Source organism: Poecilia formosa, unplaced genomic scaffold, assembly GCF_000485575.1.
Source record: "Poecilia formosa unplaced genomic scaffold, Poecilia_formosa-5.1.2 Scaffold140, whole genome shotgun sequence".
Lineage (NCBI taxonomy): Eukaryota > Metazoa > Chordata > Actinopteri > Cyprinodontiformes > Poeciliidae > Poecilia > Poecilia formosa.
In genome coordinates this window covers 935,694-955,086 of record NW_006800079.1, presented here as the reverse complement: position 1 = coordinate 955,086, position 19,393 = coordinate 935,694, and the positions used below count along the sequence as shown (strand labels likewise).

At 37.8% G+C, this 19,393-nt stretch overlaps 2 protein-coding genes and 1 long non-coding RNA gene across 3 annotated transcripts; 1 reads left to right on the top strand and 2 right to left on the bottom strand.

Moving 5' to 3' along the window:
* The first annotated feature begins 67 nt into the window (after nt 1-67).
* fev (FEV transcription factor, ETS family member) lies at nt 68-4,022 on the top strand. The gene is made up of 3 exons (XM_007562708.2): nt 68-779; nt 1,405-1,476; nt 2,239-4,022. Exons 1-3 carry the CDS (start codon nt 731-733, stop codon nt 2,778-2,780), a joined length of 663 nt encoding a protein of 220 aa, XP_007562770.1. The 5' UTR covers nt 68-730; the 3' UTR covers nt 2,781-4,022.
* Nucleotides 2,844-11,163, bottom strand: LOC107837406 (uncharacterized). Its single transcript, XR_001663426.1, has 2 exons — nt 10,582-11,163; nt 2,844-4,011 (listed from the first exon to the last, which is right to left on the bottom strand). It is a non-coding gene; the product is annotated as an uncharacterized LOC107837406 (long non-coding RNA).
* Nucleotides 11,164-15,513: 4,350 nt separating this feature from the next.
* Nucleotides 15,514-17,573, bottom strand: cdk5r2b (cyclin dependent kinase 5, regulatory subunit 2b (p39)). The gene has a single exon (XM_007562707.2). The coding sequence runs from the start codon at nt 17,258-17,260 to the stop codon at nt 16,388-16,390; it is 873 nt and encodes a 290-aa protein (XP_007562769.1). The 5' UTR covers nt 17,261-17,573; the 3' UTR covers nt 15,514-16,387.
* Nucleotides 17,574-19,393: the final 1,820 nt, after the last annotated feature.

Below are 19,393 nucleotides of genomic sequence, written 5' to 3'. Positions count from 1 at the left end.
GTTAGTGTTCTTCTTAGGCCTTCTAATGAGCCATCATTTGATGCAGGTGTATTAAACCAGAGAGAACTAAAACATGCAGGATGCCGGGCCTTTAGGACCGACTTTGGACATCCCTGTCCTAGAAGAAGCAGAAAGACAAGAGCTTGCACCAATGAGCATCAGGGCCCATGGTTTTAAAGTTATGACCTCATTAGCCCCAGATTGAGGCCATATAACGTTAAATCCACACAGAGGAGGTTAGGAGGGATGAAATGTTCTTGTTTTCCTCAGCGCACTGAAGCGCGTTTTTCAAGGTAAATATTCTTTCTCCAACATGAGGCAGGTCTTTGTTGTTTACCAAGAGGTAAAGAGGCGGAAAAGTGAGGGGGATCTGAACTGGTTTCCATGTCAAACACTTCAATTCACCATAGAAACTCAGATCTTAACGCGGAAACTTTATTAAACTGTGATGGTGGATTGATAAGGGCCGAATTTCTATCGGCCTCTTTTTATTGTGGGCACCGGGCGGGCTGACAGAGGTAAATTGCTCTTTTAATTAAAGCAATGCACCAGGGGAAATTGCTGTCTGAATATTGTCTCAGAGATGGGGGCCAGTGACAGTTGCCTGGAAACTTCAATCTGTCCACCCGCATTTATTCCAGATCCCAGTTATGAGATAAAAGTTTAATAAAAATCTTTTGCTGCGCCACCGCCGAAATGAAACCCAAGCCTTTCTGAGCATCTGAACACAATGAGACAGGACCGCGGAGGAAACCTCATGTTCAACATGTATCTCTCAGGTTTGTCCCGTTAGGAATTAGTCAAACAGGCTTTTATGATAGAATTGGTTGGATGTTCGCAGCGCCGTGGAGTCCAGCAGAAGAAGATGTTCGGTTTCCAGGCCGGAGCTTTGCTGAGCCGCTTCCCTCTGAAAGCCCGTCTGCTCTTTTGTCGGAAATCGGAAATCCTTTTTCCTGGACGCGTTTCCTGGCTTCTTGCAGGGGGGACCGCAAGGATGACATGCTTCACGCACTGGACTCTGACTGCACGCACCAGAAAGCAATAGGATTTCATTCCGTTTGCGCATTTATGAGTCTATTTTTGTGTGAATTGGTGCAAAATAGTCCACTTTAAATATTACTTAAAAATTGAACACCCTTTTAAAAATTAGGAGGGATTTGTTGTGTTTTGAGGATTTAAATAAATTATTGAGTTTTTATGCTTTTCCAGATATTGTTGTATTTAATGCATTTTTTTGTCAGTTGTGTATTCATTTCATTCGTTATTCTTATTCTTCCTTATTCTTCTTAATATCCAAACCAGATTGTTATATAGAAATACATAGCTTAGGGGAATTCCATAAACTATTTTGTAATATTGTAAATGAATATATATTTGATGTTCATTTTTCTGTTTTGACTTCAGATCCAACAGAGAATCTGTTGAAAGAAAGCAAAGGAACATCTTGGAGTCCAATAAATGCCGGAGTGCAAAAAGGTAAGAACCCAAAATAATAATAAATAATAATAAAAAAAATATTTATTTGTTACTTTATTTCATTGCTTGTGTGTTATGCTTAGAATACTATTTTAGTGAAAATGCATATCAAATATTAGCTGAGTAATAAAATATGGATTCTTAAAAAAAGAAAGAGTAGTAGATAGTACTTTATTTTGCTATCATAACGATTAATAAATTATGTGTTGTAAATACATATTTGATAAATATCGTTGAAAAATAATTATCTACTTCTAAATAGTAAACTATAAATGTTTATTTGTCAAAAGTACTACATTCAATTTGAAAATATATTTGAATACATTTTTATTCAAGAAAATATTGAAAATTAAGAAAGATAGAAAGACAGAACAAAAGAGAGAGGGAAAAAAGAATGAAAGAAAGAAACAAAATTATAAAAAAAACATTTATTTTAAGCTGAAATATCCGACATCAGTATGATTGACATCAGATTTTCTCTGATTTGATGACACACCGTTCATCTCTCAAACTAAATAAAATATATATATTTTATGTAATAGAAGTGGAATCTGGGGAGAATAAAACCCAGAATGACTGTAAGACCTCAAATGAAATGCTGTTGCTATACAAGAACTGAAATCTAGTTTATTTTTTTTCTCCACTAGTGAGATTAAGGTCTTCTGTCATGAATATTTCTTTGAGAACACAACATTGACTGTCGCGCGCGCGGGCGTGTGAGTGTGTGTGTGTGTGTGTGTTTTATCCTTCCTCTGTCTGCAGGCAGCGGACAGATCCAGCTGTGGCAGTTCCTTCTGGAGCTCCTCTCGGACAGCACTAACGTGTCCTGCATCGCCTGGGAGGGCACCAATGGGGAGTTCAAGCTCATCGACCCGGATGAGGTGGCCCGGCGCTGGGGGGAGCGGAAGAGCAAGCCCAACATGAACTACGACAAGCTGAGCCGGGCGCTGCGCTACTATTACGACAAGAACATCATGACTAAAGTCCACGGCAAGAGATACGCCTACAAGTTCGACTTCCACGGCCTGGCGCAGGTGTGCCAGCCGTCCACCACGGAGCAGGCCATCTACAAGTTTCAGGGGAACTTCTCCCCGATCCCCTTCTCCGGCATTTCCAAACTGAATCTCGTCACGCCCGGCGTGGGTCCCTCGGGTTTCTCCTACTGGCCCGGCTCCCCTCCGGCGGCCCTTTACCACAGCCACAACCTGCAGCCCACGGGGCCCTTCGGCACCGTGTCTCCGTCTCACATCAGCTGCGTCAACAACATCAACAGTCTGGCCAACATCAACAATCACTACAACTGACTCCTGTTGCACATTCCATGCCAGACTTGGAATAAATAAATAAACACGAACTGGTTTTTGTTTGCGCCCCAAATGTTGAGTAATTCCACCACGATTTGGACAAGATTTCTGAAAAACGACATTTATCTTATTTCACTCAGCAAACCTGCCTTATTCCACAGATAGCCTTGTAAATTTTGGACTGCATTTTATCCCGGTATGTCGGTAAATTATTAATTAGAATCAAAAAATGAACATTACGTCCTATTTTTTATATTCCCCAATTTGATTGTAGATGGTCCTTGTAGATATGAAGTAAATAATTTCCTATAACTTGAATCAATCTGATCATTTGTTCAGACTACTGCGTAGAAACAACCAAGATGTGTGTTAAAAACTAACAAAAATTAGTTTGACTATGCTTTAAATCGTTTTTCACTCAAATGAATATTTAATAAATGAATAAATTAGAAAAGCCGCCTATCATTTTGCACACACTTCTTTTCTGCGCAAAATGTCATTTTTTTAAAATATGACATTTCTGATCTCCACTCAACAAATTTTGAATTTCAGAAATCAACAAACTTTTATCTGTGACAAGGTGTTTCTTGTTAGAGAACATAGCCATTAGATGTTCCAATAAAGTGCTAAAAGAGTTGTTTTCTCTTTTATTCCTTTAAATTGTTTCTGTCTTTTCGATCCTCGCCCCTTTATACATTTTGGTCGATCGGAACGCTACCGACTCTTTCAGATGCGAAATGGAGACACCTGCCAAAGGGAGGTTTACTGTCCATGAGCCATTTCGGACGTAAAGTATTTTTTTCTACTCATCACTCTACAGTGAGAAAATGTGCTTTTATGATTTCAATAAATAAAATTAGGAATATGACTAACGTTTTTATCTTAGTCACATTCATATTTATCCAGAGTTGAAGGGTAACAGAACCACAATCATAAGTAGATATAGAATTGAAATTTACAATAAAACAAAAAATAATGCCTAAGCTCTGAATGATTGCTGTAAATATTTATATTTAAGATACACTAAAATAATATTTACATCAGTTTGTGAATCGAGATAGCAATTGAGAATTTCAACTATCTTGGACAGACTAGGTGGAAAATGAACTGGTGATTTCCCGATGTTTTCCCTCCCGCTCTGAGTTAATTTTTTTAACGCTATTATGGTAGATCTCTGGCGCCACCTTGTGGTGAAGAATCGGGATTTTAGGACTTGAATTTGAGGTTCAGACTGTAAAAAAATAAAAATAAAATAAAATAAACTCAGATGACATTGACAAATGACTACTTGCTTAAAAATCGCACTATACTAAAAAATATTCATAATTGTAAGCTTTTCTTTTCACCTGCAAAACAATTTCAAGCAGCACCGCCACGTAATATGTGTGATTTAGACAGGATGACATGGTTGAATCAGTCTGACGATTTTACTGTTTTAACTGAATTCATTTGAAATATGTTGTGACAACAGGCAAAATTCCATTTAGTGGAATTTGAATTGAATGAAAAAAATCTAAAAAAAGGGGAAAAAAAGAAAGGAAAGAAAAAAAATCACGTTTATAAATAAATGTTCGGATCAGGAGGAAACTGACTACTTCCCGATGTTCTTCCGTCTTATGGCTTTGTAAAGTGCCAAAAGGGAAAAAAAAAGATATTTAGATTAGAGAAGATAAACAGTTAAAGCGAACCATTTTTGCCGACAATCAGATTAATAAACAGTGAACGTTTGACTTTTCTTAGCCTTCTTAATACATAAGAGTGAGCTAGTCTAATGATCGAGACGATATTTCTGACAGAGCCTAGATTTGTGTTATTGAGAAATATAGAGTCTTTGCTATTGGGAAAACCAGTCAATGGTTAAAATAATTATTTAAATAAGAATTACTATTGTTTTCAGCCGATGCTCCCCTCCAGAAAACAGAACATTCATCCAGGTGAGAGAAAACACTGAGAGAAAACATAAAGTTAACAGTTGAAATAACAGCAAATAATGCAAACTGGACCATAGAAGAAGAGGAAAGGTGGTCAGTTTGTCCTTTCCCATTAGCCTATGGCAGGAGAGAAGCTCAGGATAACTTAAGCTGCTCTAACCATAGGTTTTATAAATAAGGAAAGTTTCAAGCCAAGTGTTTAAAGTAAGCAGAGTTTGAGAGAGAGAGTGATTATTAAGAAAAAAAATCTGTTTTTAATTTAACAGGAACATCGAAGAGAAACTAAAGCAGAATATGATACCAGGTCCAGAAGTAGCAGAAAATAAATAGCTACTTCATGACTTGGCTACAGTTCAGAGTAAATACAATTCAGCATAACAAAGATGTGACTTTGTTCTAAATCTCAAACAAATTTCCAGAAACTGTGAAACAACTGAAACACTGAATTCTTTTAAATCAAGTCTAAAAACCAGCCTGTTTTAGAGTTTCTTTTGAACCATAATAAATGGAAGACTGACCATTACACAATATTTGATGTGCATTGATGACTTTTATGCTTACGCTTGACAAAATGGAATGATTGTTCCTGGTTTTACAATGGGTGACTGTATGATGTTTTTTATGATATTTTAATGTTTTCACGATTAAAAGCACTTTGTTTGATTGATTAATTGTCTCTTTTAGAATGAAGTCATAAATATTGAAATGTATTTATTTTGTAGTGAATGCCACTTTTGGTTGTGCCTTTAAAGAGTGTATAAGATAATAGTGCATTTAAATTCAGGTTTTAATCAGCTGGACATTTTTCTTGACCAGGTTTACTAGTTTAAGAAATTGTTGGAGCTGCTGCTTCCAAAAGTTACATTTTCCAGAAGTTTCAAAGTGCAACAATGACTCCAGTCGGCCATGCGGGGGCACCATCGCTCTTCTGCTGCCACAAATACACCTTACATAACTAAGTGATCAAAGGACTGGATTAATGCAGAGTGCAGAAGCTGTTGCAAATAGCAGATTAACCCTTCACCTCGTTATATGACAGTTCATGCTGGAGATGTGAGTCTGGACTGAATCTTAAAAGGACTGAGTTTTATTTGAAGATGAAATTAGACCAGCATTATGCTAAAAGTTGCAATTTGACGAAAAATAAATAATTTAGACAACCTGTTGGTTTCTACATAAAACCGTAGCATTGACGCAGCTATAGGTTAAAAAATCAGAACGTGTGTTTGCATGTGAGAGGGACAGAGAATCCACCCCTCACTCACAGCACCAGTGTTTGTGTATGTGTTCTGCATATCAATGGGAAAGAGATGAGGTCACTCTCAGCAACTAAATCTGTTCTCTTGCCAGGGTTGTTTTACGCACTACACATTGCTGCAGACAGACAGACGCCTTCTGGCTGCCTCTCTGACACAGCAGCTCTGACAACAGGAGAACCCAAACAATCCTGTTATCAGGGAGTTTCGGTCTTCCACAATACAGCAATTCCCACCTTTCTCCCCCAAAATGTTTCTTGTTTCTGTGCCTCTATGTGCAGCACCCTTTACTGTTACTGATCCTCCTCCTCTCGCTTCTTGCATAACAAAGCAGGTGGGTGTTTTCCTGCGAGCCGCAGGATTAACAGTGTGAATGCAGGAGATAGAGGAGCGAGACGAAAAACACACAAAGGATGAAGGGGGAAATAAAATGAGCTTCTTAGACTCAGGTTTAAATAGCAGCCCTTTGAATTGATGGATGGAAAAATGTTCACACTTTGGCTCATTTTTGACTCCCATCTGTTGTCATTTTTCCACAGTGGTAAAACAGAAACATGTTTTGCACAGCTTAATTGCCCCATTGAAAGAAAAAGAACTCATTGAAGAAATTTGCAGTCTTACAGTTGAAATCATGCTTCACATGTAGTGCATGTACACTACATGCACTACATAATATTACACAAAGCTTTTTTGTCACTGTCTGTCATCATAACATGGAAACATTTCCTGTTTTAAGTCATCCTGTCACCCATCCATCTGTTTTCTACAACTGTTTCTCCTCACAGCAACTGGTGTCCATTGGTCATTAAGGAAGATCAACCTGGACAGATTCCCAGTCCATTACAGAGCAGAGCATGCACAGTCATACGTAAGGGCAACTTAAAGAGACAGCATAACCTAGCAGTTATGCCGTCTCTTTAATTCTATGAGGAAGCCAGCATAATGCCACGCATGCATGGGGAAGACATACAAATTCCCCGGCCACGATTCGAACAAAGGGCCTTCCTGCTGCCAGGCAACTGTTCTATCACAGCAAAAGATTAGACTGTTTTATTTCTTTCTTCATATTTGTAAGTTTACATTAACAATGTTAGTAAAACTTCAAGCAACTTGAGAAGGGCATCAGGCACACCTGTGGATTCACTTCAAGATAACACCTCAAACACACAGCTTCCTTTTGTGACATCTTAAGAAAATCCAAAGAAATCAACAAAGAAGGTTGTAGTAGGTCACCTTTAGCCTGACTGCAGTTTCCAGATGTGTTCATCTGGTCAACCAGATATGTACGAGTGTGACCTGGTAATGAAAGAGAAAGGTTCTCTAATCGGTAGCAAAAGACCTCAGACCTCTAAACTGGTATGTCTATTCTATTCTATTCTATTCTATTCTATTCTATTCTATTCTATTCTATTCTATGTCAGCCTGCTGTATTTGATTTTACTGGATCTAGCTAAAGAGATGGAGTCAGTTCACATTTAATTGAAAAAGTTTATTTGCAGAGTTGACCATTATGTGTTGCCAAAACTCCTTATTTGTTTATCCTTTGTGTCTGAATGATTGATTGGTTAGAGATAGGTGGCTTCACAATCTCACAACAATCTTTGTATTGAAAATGAAAATGCTATAAACTGAAAATATGTGAAAAAACAACAACAACAACAACAACAACAACAACAAAAAAAACAGTGGGACCACACAGATAAAACCTTGACGGGTCTTCAGTAAATCTAAAGAACTGTTGATCAAGATCACTTTAAAAATTACAGTTAAGCCTGGTTTGATAACAGAAAAAAATATTGAAAGGTCAGAGATGACTCAAGAATTTTGCACATTAATCAAAATGTAGATTTATTCAGACAATAATCCTTATTACATGTTTATTATATTCAGATAAATCTCTTAAAGCCACACTAAATACACAATAAGCAGGGTTTTATGTTCCCTGCAGTGAAACGAAGGCAGCCTGTGGGCATTAAGCTGCGTTGTGTGAAATATCACAGTCAGTGAGTCATTCTCTCAGCTACAGAAAGAAGTCATGAAGACTGCAAAATTTAGAGCAACACACCTACATGGTACAGAAATAGACTTGAGTTAGAAGGTGGGAGAAAGCACGACATGAAGAGACCCAGAGGTAAGAGAGGGAGGTAAGAAACCGGAGCATGATCTAAAACAAGGTTCTCTTTTTCTGATTTTGGGAAGTACAAACCTCTCAGTCTGTTCAACAGACTTCTATTTGCATTAACACAGCATGAGTTAATGTCAATGAATTCATAATGCTAAAAAACACAAACACAATAAAAACACATTTTTCAAGCATCACTGTAATCATATCTAGTGGCTCCGAGGTATTTATATGGTAGTATGCACTTAAGCCTCCTCAAGGCGTGTTAGATAAAAGCCTTCGCCGAAATGCATATGAGAGTGTCAGGAAGTGTGTGCGTGTGTGTGTGTGTGTGTGTGGGGGTGTGTGTGGGGGCGTGTGTTTGTGTGTGTGTTTGCGTGTGTTTGCGTGTGTGTGCCATTATCAGATGATTCAATGCATAATGCAAAGTTAAAAAGCTTCTTTCCAGGTTGCAACAATGACATGACATAGAACTTTCTATTTATTTATTTATTTTCAAAGAAGAAGGTTGAGTAAATTTTATGCAGTGAAGCAAAACTGAGGATGGCATCAAAGCAAAATTTCCATGCTCCAAAATCAAAACCTTCAAAATTGTAATAGATAAGTCAAAGACCATTTGGAGAACACATTTAAAGTTGAAGTTTGTTTTATTCTTAAACAATCTAATCAATTCCTTTTAATCTCATTGGGACTATTTTTGATGTTATTAGATAGCTGAGCAAGAAAATTATCTCAATTTCACATCAAATCTCACCTTGAATTGATTGGAGAAGGGTATATTATTAAGCTTTTAGAATGGCTTTTAGAATGAACCAGACCTGTGGACTCTGTGCCAGGAAACCAGCCAATTTAAATAGACTCTGGCAATTCGGCCATTGAGCCTTTTTGCCACAATGCTACAAAGAACCACTGTACCTAAAAGTCAACCATGGTGGTGGCACTCTGTGAGGATAATGTGCTGCCAATGGCACTGAGACACTGAACAAATTTGTCACCTCCCTCTGAATTCAGCAGCCAGATGGGTAAAGTTGTAGGATTCAAGGAAATTTCATGCGTATATTTGAACCTGTATGTATATATATATATTTGTTACCCTATTTTAATTTTAAAAAGTCTATAGTACATTGAAACACTAGTTTTCAAAATTGTTGAAGTTGAATGCTGTCTTATTAGACCATCCAGCGGTTAGGTCATTCCATTAATGATGAGTGAAAACTTCCAAACAGAAGTTTAAGTCCCAAAGAATTTGACTGAAATATAAAAACATAGATTTAGATTCTGGATATTACATAAAAATGATTGAGAAATCACCTCGCTGACTCATTCTATGTGAAATAACTGACAGTGCACGAGTGGGCTACATGACAAAAGTAGTATTATATAAGAGCTCAGGCAGTGAAAACTGTTAAAAACAAGTGATTTAATCAGTGATTCAAATTATGTGTGAATAAAAGGAACAACAAAGTGATAAAAAAAACAAAAAACAGATGACCTCTTTTCTTTCCCTGACCTTCCTGCTACACAACAGAAGCTGAGTGGCTCTCAGTGTACCTCAACACTGAAGTAATCTAGTTAAAGAGATTAGCAGAGTGGTTATGTAGTAGGAGGACAGCAAAGCAGACATAATCCCTCAGAGTTAAAACAGTTCACACTGATTTGGCTGCTTTTCTAAGAAATCAAAAGAAGGTGACAAAAAGGAAAGGAAAATCTCAGTACAACGTACAGAAGTACAGACAGTAAACTAATCACACCTACGTATGCATAAATATATTTATTAACATAATTGAGTTTGGTAATATTTTAAAATATTGTTTTTCTCACCAGTCTCCAAAATTAGCCATGGCTGATTTTCTTTTGAAATATGATTAAGTCCTTCACCAGTTTCTGGCTTATTGCTTAACAAGCACATTATATTTTCAGGTAAGAATGTAATCAAGTGAAAGGTTTTCATATTTGTTCATATTTGTTTTGTGTTGAATGTTTGCAGCAGAACAGCTCAATCTCCATCTCATGTCACCAAAGGTGATTGTGTTTTAAAAATTACTGTAAAAATAAAAATACGTTTTACACTTTTTTTGTGAGAGCTGCTAGTAAGTACATATTTTTGCTATAACCTTCACAAAATCTGTGACAAAATATTCAATCAACAACTAATGTTGTTGGCACTGCACACATGTATCTTCAGTTTGAATAAAAGTGCAGTATTTAGTGGGTTCATAGTTGGAGCTAAACTGAGGCAGCAGAGAAACTGCAGAGAGGCTGGATGTGGATGAGTTAGGGACATACCTGCAGTGGCAGAATGTGCATATCTACTATTGATCACAGCAGTGTGTGTGTGTGTGTGTGTGTGCGTGCGTGCGTGTGTGTGTGTGTGTGTGTGCGTGTGTGCGTGTGTGTGTGTGTGTGTGTGTGATAGTCTCTGTGAGCAGTGCAGAGGTTCAGCCCACACTTGGCCATGCACAGCTCATTTTGCCCAGTTCTCGTTCACTTACCTTACCCGTTACTATAGAGACTCGGTGGACAGAAATGCAGAGAGCAGGCTGGCAGACAGATATGCGGCAGACCTGGGCTGAATCTTAATAGCAAAGGGAAGACTCACAACACGGCTCTGCTTTTACACCCCCCATGTCGGTTACATAATGCTGATGCATGAAGTCATCCCATTTCCCTGAGCTTTGGATCCCAACAGACCTGAGACCTTCACATATTCATTGTAATCTATGTGGATTTCACACAACTTTAGTTTTTAAACATGTTACTGATGTTAAATGTCATCTTAAGAGACAAGGTCTGGATATGTTAAGCTCTCTGTTGCATGTAAATAACTTCACCTACAACATTCATTAAATGCTGCTTTCTTATATGCTCATCTTCTTGTCTTATTTTACCTCTTTTGGATGTTTATTACCATTCTACCTCTAACTACCCTTCTTCTCTTGCTCATTCTGGGTCACACTGTCTTTCTCCCCCACTTTCTGTCTGCATTTCCCAGTTTTTGCTGTGTAAATAGACACTGAGTGTCCCTGCAAGACGAGCGAGCAACAGAGAGAGAGAGAGAGAAAAAGACAGAGAGAGAGAGGGGGAGAGAGAAATACAGACAGTTCTGAGACTGCAGCAGAATCTGACCAATCACAGGAAGGGAACCCTCCAGCACATGTGGCTTATTCATAAAAAAAAAAGAAAAACAAGAAGAAAATCTTATCAATGCAGCTCCACTCTGTTGACTTGCAAACGTATGCCAGATTTGAATTAAAGAAGACTGATGAATGTTAATTATATCAAGTTTTAGAGAAACCAAAGGATATTGGATCTTTTTTCTCTATTCATGCAGCATGTAGACCGAAACAGGTAAAATGTGAGGCCAGATAAAAAGGTCAAAGCATAAAGACTCTTTTTCAAGGGTTCATAATTCACCTACTTGCTGCTGGGTTCTCTCTGTCCCCATTTCATTATGGAGCAGTGAGGACAAAGACAGGACACCAAAAATAACCTGTATATGTGTCAGAACACTAAGATGTCCTCAATATGACAAAAAAGTATTCATACTGTAGCATATGTGAACCTTCATTTAGTCTAGATTTGTGATGTTATCTGTTTGGATGCTCAATCTTGTCTGTGCGTTATGATTAAGCAACACTTTCCATGCAATAATAACTCTGCTTTATAAGTTTTAGTTTCATGGCAACCTTGAAGTCTCACGAGTTTCAGTCTCATAGCAACCTATGCCAACACATACGTCGCACATCCTGGGAAGCAGATTCGTCATGGACTTATTTCTATTGCATAACTGTGTCTCCTGGGTTCTTTCTGAATGAAGGATTAGTGAGTGTTGGGAGTAGATAAGAAGGTGTCCGTGTTAATTACTGCTGACGAATGGCAGGGCACTGTTCCGGTAAGATGTTTGCGCACTCATTTATGGATATGAATGACGTATTCATTTTGGAGCTTTTAATTACATGTTTGAACTGCTAATTTTTCCAAAGTGGATTCATCACATTTTCACTTCACTCATAAGACAAGCATAAAGTGCGCAGACTTGAATGTAATGTTGATTTTCTTTAAACCAGATTTTCTGGTCAAAATCTGGATTAATGCCACATAAATAAAAAAAAAAAACTATGTTTAGAGGAATTGAGGCAAAGTTCTCAAATTTATGAACACTGTATTAAATGTTGTCCGTAGTTGTAGCTACATCATCCTATGTGGCTGTTTTGTTGCCAGAGCACCTGTTGGCTCAGAGTACAAAGTGGATCAAAGTTTTTCAATTTCACCTCAAAACTAGGCATAGCAAAAAGACTTCAGACACATTAAAGCTAACATTTCTAACAGAAAGACTGTCCAAATACTCAGCCAGAATTACGACAGACTTTTGTTGATGGCTTAAAAAAATCTGACCGGTCAAGGTACAGTTTGCTCAAGAAAATTCAACCTAATATTAGAAGGGAGCTGTGCACATATTTGAGTTGATTTTCGCTGCATACTTTTCACCCTATCCACAATAAGTCGAGCTTGAACTACCAATTCTCATTTTTTAAAAAAGCATCTGAATTTTGCAGTGTAATATCAAGAACACAGCTAAATTAAAGCCTAAAGATAATATGACTTTCATTTGTCTTATGAGTGCATGCAAACTACTCTCCAGGAGTGCTTGCGTAGGCAGACTGAAAGTATTGATGCACAAATCAGGATTAGATACTGTTTGAATTAATTCAAAAGAATGAAATACCTCAAGAGAGACAGGAGATCCTACATAAATTTGGATTTATTTCTCTATGGTCACCTCAAACAAGTACTGTCATGACCTTTTATCAACACACACAAAGAGTGAATGCATATGTGGAGTAACACCACAGACAACACACACCTAAATATCAATTTCCACATGACATTTAGGGAAAAAAAGATGAACCATACAAAAGATTTATTTCACAGCAGATCATTCTAAAAGCGAGAGCTGGTGCCACTGAATGCAAACGTAATGGCAAAGCATTCCAGTGTCTGGGAGGAAACACCGGTATGTCGTCATCGCTGTGCAAAGACATGACATTTGTCCACAGCTGTGCAAAATAGCAGCATTGTTATTTACTCTTCAAGCAAATTATTCACAAAGTAGAACGATAGTCTTTGAGATTAATCGTAGATAGGTTTACGTTTGGTTTCGGAGTCCAAGTCGGATTATGTTAGCTTATAAATACTGCAGTAACACATGTGCAAATGAGAGTTATTCTTATATTTACTACATTTCTCTCACATTAAAGAATTGTACTTTAAGGAATCCTGAATTAACTAATCTTAAGCCAGCAAACTGAGGCTCAGAGCATATTTTCAGAAGAGATTGTAAGTAACATTTGTCTATAAGCCCGTGTTTGTTTCTGTGATGCTCAAACTATCCTCAACCTCAACCAAAACCAGCAATAAAAAACATGTTGGAAAGATGGGATATTTACATGTAAACCAGAAAGATTCAGGCCATTTTCCACTTGGCACAAAGAAAATAAAAATAATAAATAAATAAAAATAATTTTTAGAAAAACTACATTCCGTTCAGTCTTCAGTTAAAACAATAGCAGTACATCTGCTGTTAAGTCAACACCTTTTTTGTAGTACAATTACAATATAAGAGAGTGCAGTTGGAAATGCAAAATGACATCTTGTTGCAACATATCTGGTGATTTCTATCTCACAACAGAATCTGAGAACAACCTTATACCAGCAGATATTAAAATAGCATACAAAAAACATATTTTTCCAGCAGATTAAGTTTTTAACATTAGGACAAAGTTTGTACATGAAAAGCATTTGATAACATCAGGCATGGGCTGGTTGGTGGTACATATAGGCTTGAAAAGTTGCAGTTTCAAAACCGTACTTTTAATGAGATATCAGAAAAAACAACAAAGTGACCGGTTTTCTCCAGTTGTATTGAGGACAGCGCAATGCAGCACCTCTCCTGTCTCCTGTTGATGCTCACTGCTACTATGACGAAGAAACATTCTTATTAAGTTAACTGCAATTTAAAAATACAGCTGTGAAGCCACGGCAGCATGTCTATTAAGCAAAAAATAAATTGCATTCTGGCTATCTGTGCAGATAGTCTGACTAACTGACTAGAGAATATTAACATGTTATATTCAGTTCCTCTTTAAAGAGAACATGTATTATTTTATGCGCTTCAAGACATTAACCCTGCTCTTTTTGTCAAAATCAACATAACAGAAATCAGTTACTTTAAAAATCTTATAACTACTTGTAAACTATACTTAGTAATACATTAGTAGTAGTGAGAAGAACTGCTGTTTTTTCAGTTTGAATAAAAACCTGATTATTATACAGAATTTGTTTGAAGTGTTTGTGTAAACATTTAACGGTGGTAATTTTTCTTAGGGTTATCAAGCCATACGAACAACACACCAGCCCATGCCTAGTTGGAACTGCCAATGCTCAAAGAGTAATATTTACAATCACTGTTCAATGTGATTTGCCCTTTCAGATACATTCTGTATCTGTTCCATGTTCCACAGCTTATCTATCAGCTGACTGAGATGCTAAAAAAGCACAATAGTCTACCTGTACTTACTTGCAAGGCTTAGGCTTATGTGCCGAAAGTGTACTGGGCTGATTGTGGCATTCATAAGCCATGCTAGGCTCAGTTGGGAGAAAAGGAGACAAACAGAAGTGGCTGAACAGGTCAGCACCTTGGACAGCTCAGGGCCCTGACTCGACTCAGATCTATTCTGGCTCAGGTTTGGACACAAACCGCACGACATCCATTCACTTACTAGGCTAATCTTGTACAAAACGGGGATGTGAGAGTCTTTAAGAATGGAAGGTGTTGTACAACGAAGTCAATTTCTAGGACAAGACAAAATAAGAGGACACCATACAGTCAGCATGCATGTTTAGAACTTCTTACAGTAGAACCTAAAGACCATATTGAAGTTGTGTTATATCATGAGCTCAGACGTGAGAAGCCTTCAGCACTGCACCTAACACTTTGCAGTCTTTTTTATTATTATTATTTTACATTCATCTTTATAAATAAGCCAGTGTGCTGCTCAGTTTCCCCTTCAAGAGTCAAAGGTGCCAAAATCAGACAAATAAATATTCATACATGCGACTGGTTAAATAAAACTGCAAAAATACATCAAATAAGCAAAGTATTAGAATTTGTTTTAAAAATGCACCAGTAATTAAATATGTAAGTCATTACATGTGTTAACCATTAATGAAAACTTGAATTAGTACTTCCTGTATTACAGTTCATTGTAAAATAATTTAAACAGGATGTGCTGCAATACACAAAATTAAATTAATAAATAAATACCTATTTGTATTTTTTTTTTTTTATCTTTTGAAAATGTGTAAATATTTTTTCTGGATTTAGTTATTTGATTATACATTTTAAAAATGACTTGAATATTTAAGTGAAATTTATTTAATGTCTGTTTGTCAAATGTTATTTAAGCAATCATACATGTACAGAAGCACAGAGCTGCCAAAAGGAACAAAGCAGGAAAAGTTCATTTTTCTAACAATATTTCTTGCATTCTTGAAAAGAGGTAAATCATATTATCTCTTTTCAGAATTTCATCCATATTTGTAAAATATAAAACCATTAAAACTGGAATCACCCAATAATTTGTAAAAACGTAATATATTCTAAGAGTGGAAAAACCTATACATTGGACTTAGGAAAGAGTTTACTTAATCCTGATGCTAGGTAGGTTAAGGATTAGTTAACCTCAGGGTTAGTTTGTTATAAATATTTTTTTAATAAATGGATATTTTTGCAAACACCGTTTTACAATTTTCTAGGTAACACTTTCATAACCCATATGACAGTGAGCTTCTTCAATATTTGTCAGTAACAAAGACATAACTTTAAAAAGTATTTCAGCGCATGCTCCACTCTCTCCTCTTTTTGTGTATTTTTATTACTAAGTTACACACACATTCCTTACATAGTTACTCCAAAATCTTGGTCATTTTTCTGTATGGGTGAAAACAATTCTAGAATTTATCTCTGAGGAACTTTTCTGAAAATAAGAATACTAAGATAATTTTGAGAAGCAAAGTCTTCAAGCCCTAGAAATCTGGCTTAAACAAACTCTGTGCAGTTAGGGGACCAAAATGCCCTCTAGCCCAATTGCCCAAAATCTCTTAAATCCGGCCCTGGTCAGAAATATAAACTTTTCATCTAAAATGGCTCTATTTTCCTTTTGCAGAGGTTGCAGCTTTGTGCTTCATTATACCTATGCATTAAATTCTGACACTTTCGGCCTTCCGTTACAACCCAGGTCAGCGATCCAAGCTGGACTCGCTGGAATCGCGCTGGTTTTTCAGCTCCTGGAAAACCTCGGTGAAAAAGTGCGGGTCCGCGTTCAGCTGGAGCATCTTGTTGCTCAGCCGGTCGATGATCCGGAGCGACGTCTCCCAGAAAACGTCCTTGTTTGAGTCGATGATGAATGGCTTGAGCGGGTAGGAGATCTCGTTGCCCATGTAGGAGTATGCCAGGTAGAGGCAGGTCTGGAAGGTGCCCTGCAGCTCGGCCGCGCTACTTACGCTCTCCTTGATCGCCTCCTGGCACAGTAGGTACACAAACACCACGTTGGCCGGCGTGATGAAGCCGATGTCCTGCCAGCCCTGGACCAAAAGAATCCGGTCAATGTTTCGGAACCAGAGGACAATTTCCCCGCTGTTTAACTCTTTCAGTTTGTAACACCTGCGGCACAAGAAGTCCCCCAAACAGCGAAGCAGCTCCCCGGTTGACGCCTGGATAACAATCCGCCGGGGTGACAGCAGAGAGAAATTGCTGGGTTGCTTCTGAACCGTGGACAGCCTCCCGTTTTGGAGCACGCTGTCGCTGTTCTTCGTGGGTACCGTGGGCACCGGGACTGGGATGGGCGCTTTTGGCTTCTTCTCCTCGGTTTGGTGCGTCTTCCTGACGTTCTCGCTGTTGAGGTGGGCCACCTGGCTGGACGGCAGCGGGTTCGGGGTCACTTTCTTCGCGCTCTTCTTGGCCGAATTCGCCACCAGCTTCTTCCAGGAGAGGGACACGAACATTGAGTGGCGTTTGAGGCTCTTGTCGTTTTTTAGTCCGTCTCCTGTAGCCTCTGTGTCCATTATAGACGCCTTCTTTGAGGAAGGAGATATAGAGAGGACGGTGCCCATGTTTGCGCAGGAGAGAGCTGCCGTGTTTTGGATGCTGCGGCAGAATCTTCCGCAGAGTGAGAGGCGGCGAACAGTCACGACAGAGACCAAAACTCCATCTATAGGCGGTTATATACCTGATGCTGTTGGTAGAGATTGGAGCAAATTTCCCCTGATAAGTGAAATAATAGTCTAATTGGTACTTTTTCTGCGTCTGGGCTGGGAAACGCTGCGACACGAATCCAGTGCGACTGTAAGCATGAACGAAGATTAGTCACTATGCGTAAATCCTTCACTTCAACGAACCAGCCGAGCGGGCGTTGATTGACAGTCCAGCTGGCCAATAGGAAGACTAACCAGGAGCTCACTGATTAGGATTGTTTTTAGGTCTCAACTGCCATTGATAGATTTAACAAGCCAAAGCGGGTCAAAGTGCTTTTGTCCTCACTTACTCGGGTGTCTTTGGATCAGAAGTTCTGTTTATAATATGGGCTATTTTCCTCTAAGCCTGTATACTGACTACCACTGGCAAATGAAAAAAAAATGAGTAAATGTGTGCATCACAATAAATAAAGTTATGATGTAATTATCTATTTACTTATTCTGAATTAATTTACCAGGAACAAGACATGGAGGTGACATATGCTGTGTTTCAATTACTCAGAAAGAGAAAACGTAGGATGCTGTAGGATGAAACCTACAGCAATGTATTTCTACACATTTTGTACTTTTAAGCATTATATCAACTTGCCCACTAACATGCTGTAAGCTGTAGTGCTGTATTTAATAACAAAGGCATATCAGACTTTTAGAAAAGGGTTGATGACAAACATCTGACTTTTTCATTTCTACGGACCAGTCTTTCCTTTTACTAACTTTTTCTTTTGAGTTAAAATAGTGCCTTAAATCAATCAGCTTTCTTAAACTAATCAAGCAGTAACAAATTGAAAGAATGAGTAAATTATATACTGATGTCTGCTGGAGGATTGATGGGATTAATCAAGTGTGGACTTGCCCCCAGTCCTTTTCCAATGTACAAACTAAATCCAATTAGGGGCCACAGGGGGAGTGGTGGTGACAATGGTAGTAGTTTCCCCCATTGCTTCTTACCACCATCCTCAAGGAAAGTTTTGTTGAAAAGACACAGACATGACCTTTCCATCTAATCAACATGCAAATGTCTGAAAAGAGGAAAGTAAAACGTCAAACTTAGGGCAATTCCTAGTGAAGTCGTTAGGGTTGATCTGATCAGCTGGCCAAGCCTGAATTTCAATTTCAGTTCAACTACATTTCAACAAGAATTATTGGCTAAAAGAGTCACATTTCCAATGTTCTTCTTCAGGCTTAGTAAGGAAAAGGACTAGCTCAAACATAAAGAAAATTGAAACATAACTCTTTTTTGATTGCATTTTTTTAATGTATTAATGCAATTCAGACCATACTTTGCAAAGACGAATCACTGATAATACATGAAGACAACATTGTCCCCAATCTGTGAACTGCTTCCTGTTTCAGGCACATTTGATCATCATGCAGGTGTTTGATCAGGGATCAGATGGTGATCAAAAGCAACTCTTTGATCACAACTCAAATAGACAGCAACAGGATGCGGCAGGAAAATAAATCTCTGAATTAAAAATGATGTGCCAAGCTTTTGTGAATCCAATTAACATCTCTGTGTAGGTAGTGATGAGCAGGGAGGAAAAACTATGATTCAGAGGCCATAGACTCAGATTAATTTGAACAGTACCATAATACTGAGAAAAGCACCAAATATCAGATCAAAGAAAGAGGAAACCAAGATGGAAAGGTTTACGAAAAACTTAAGACAGTATAGTAATTAATTTTTATCTCATATGATTTAGCTGCTAAGTTTTACTTACATTCTCAAGTTTAATAAATGCAACATTAACTTCAGCTGTAAGACAAATATTAAATGGAAAGTCCAAATTTAGAGAGTCATTTATTTTGTGCAGATGCAACCAGCGATGACAAACAGAAACCTTTGTGTTTGTTTTCCTTAAATTTAAAAGATCTTTTTCCATCTCTTTATTTTAAGCAACGTGATGCAGAGATTTCTCTATGTTCTTTTGTGAGTAAATTGATGCATTACTATTAATCTCCTTATGTTGAGATGATAAACTAATGAATCAA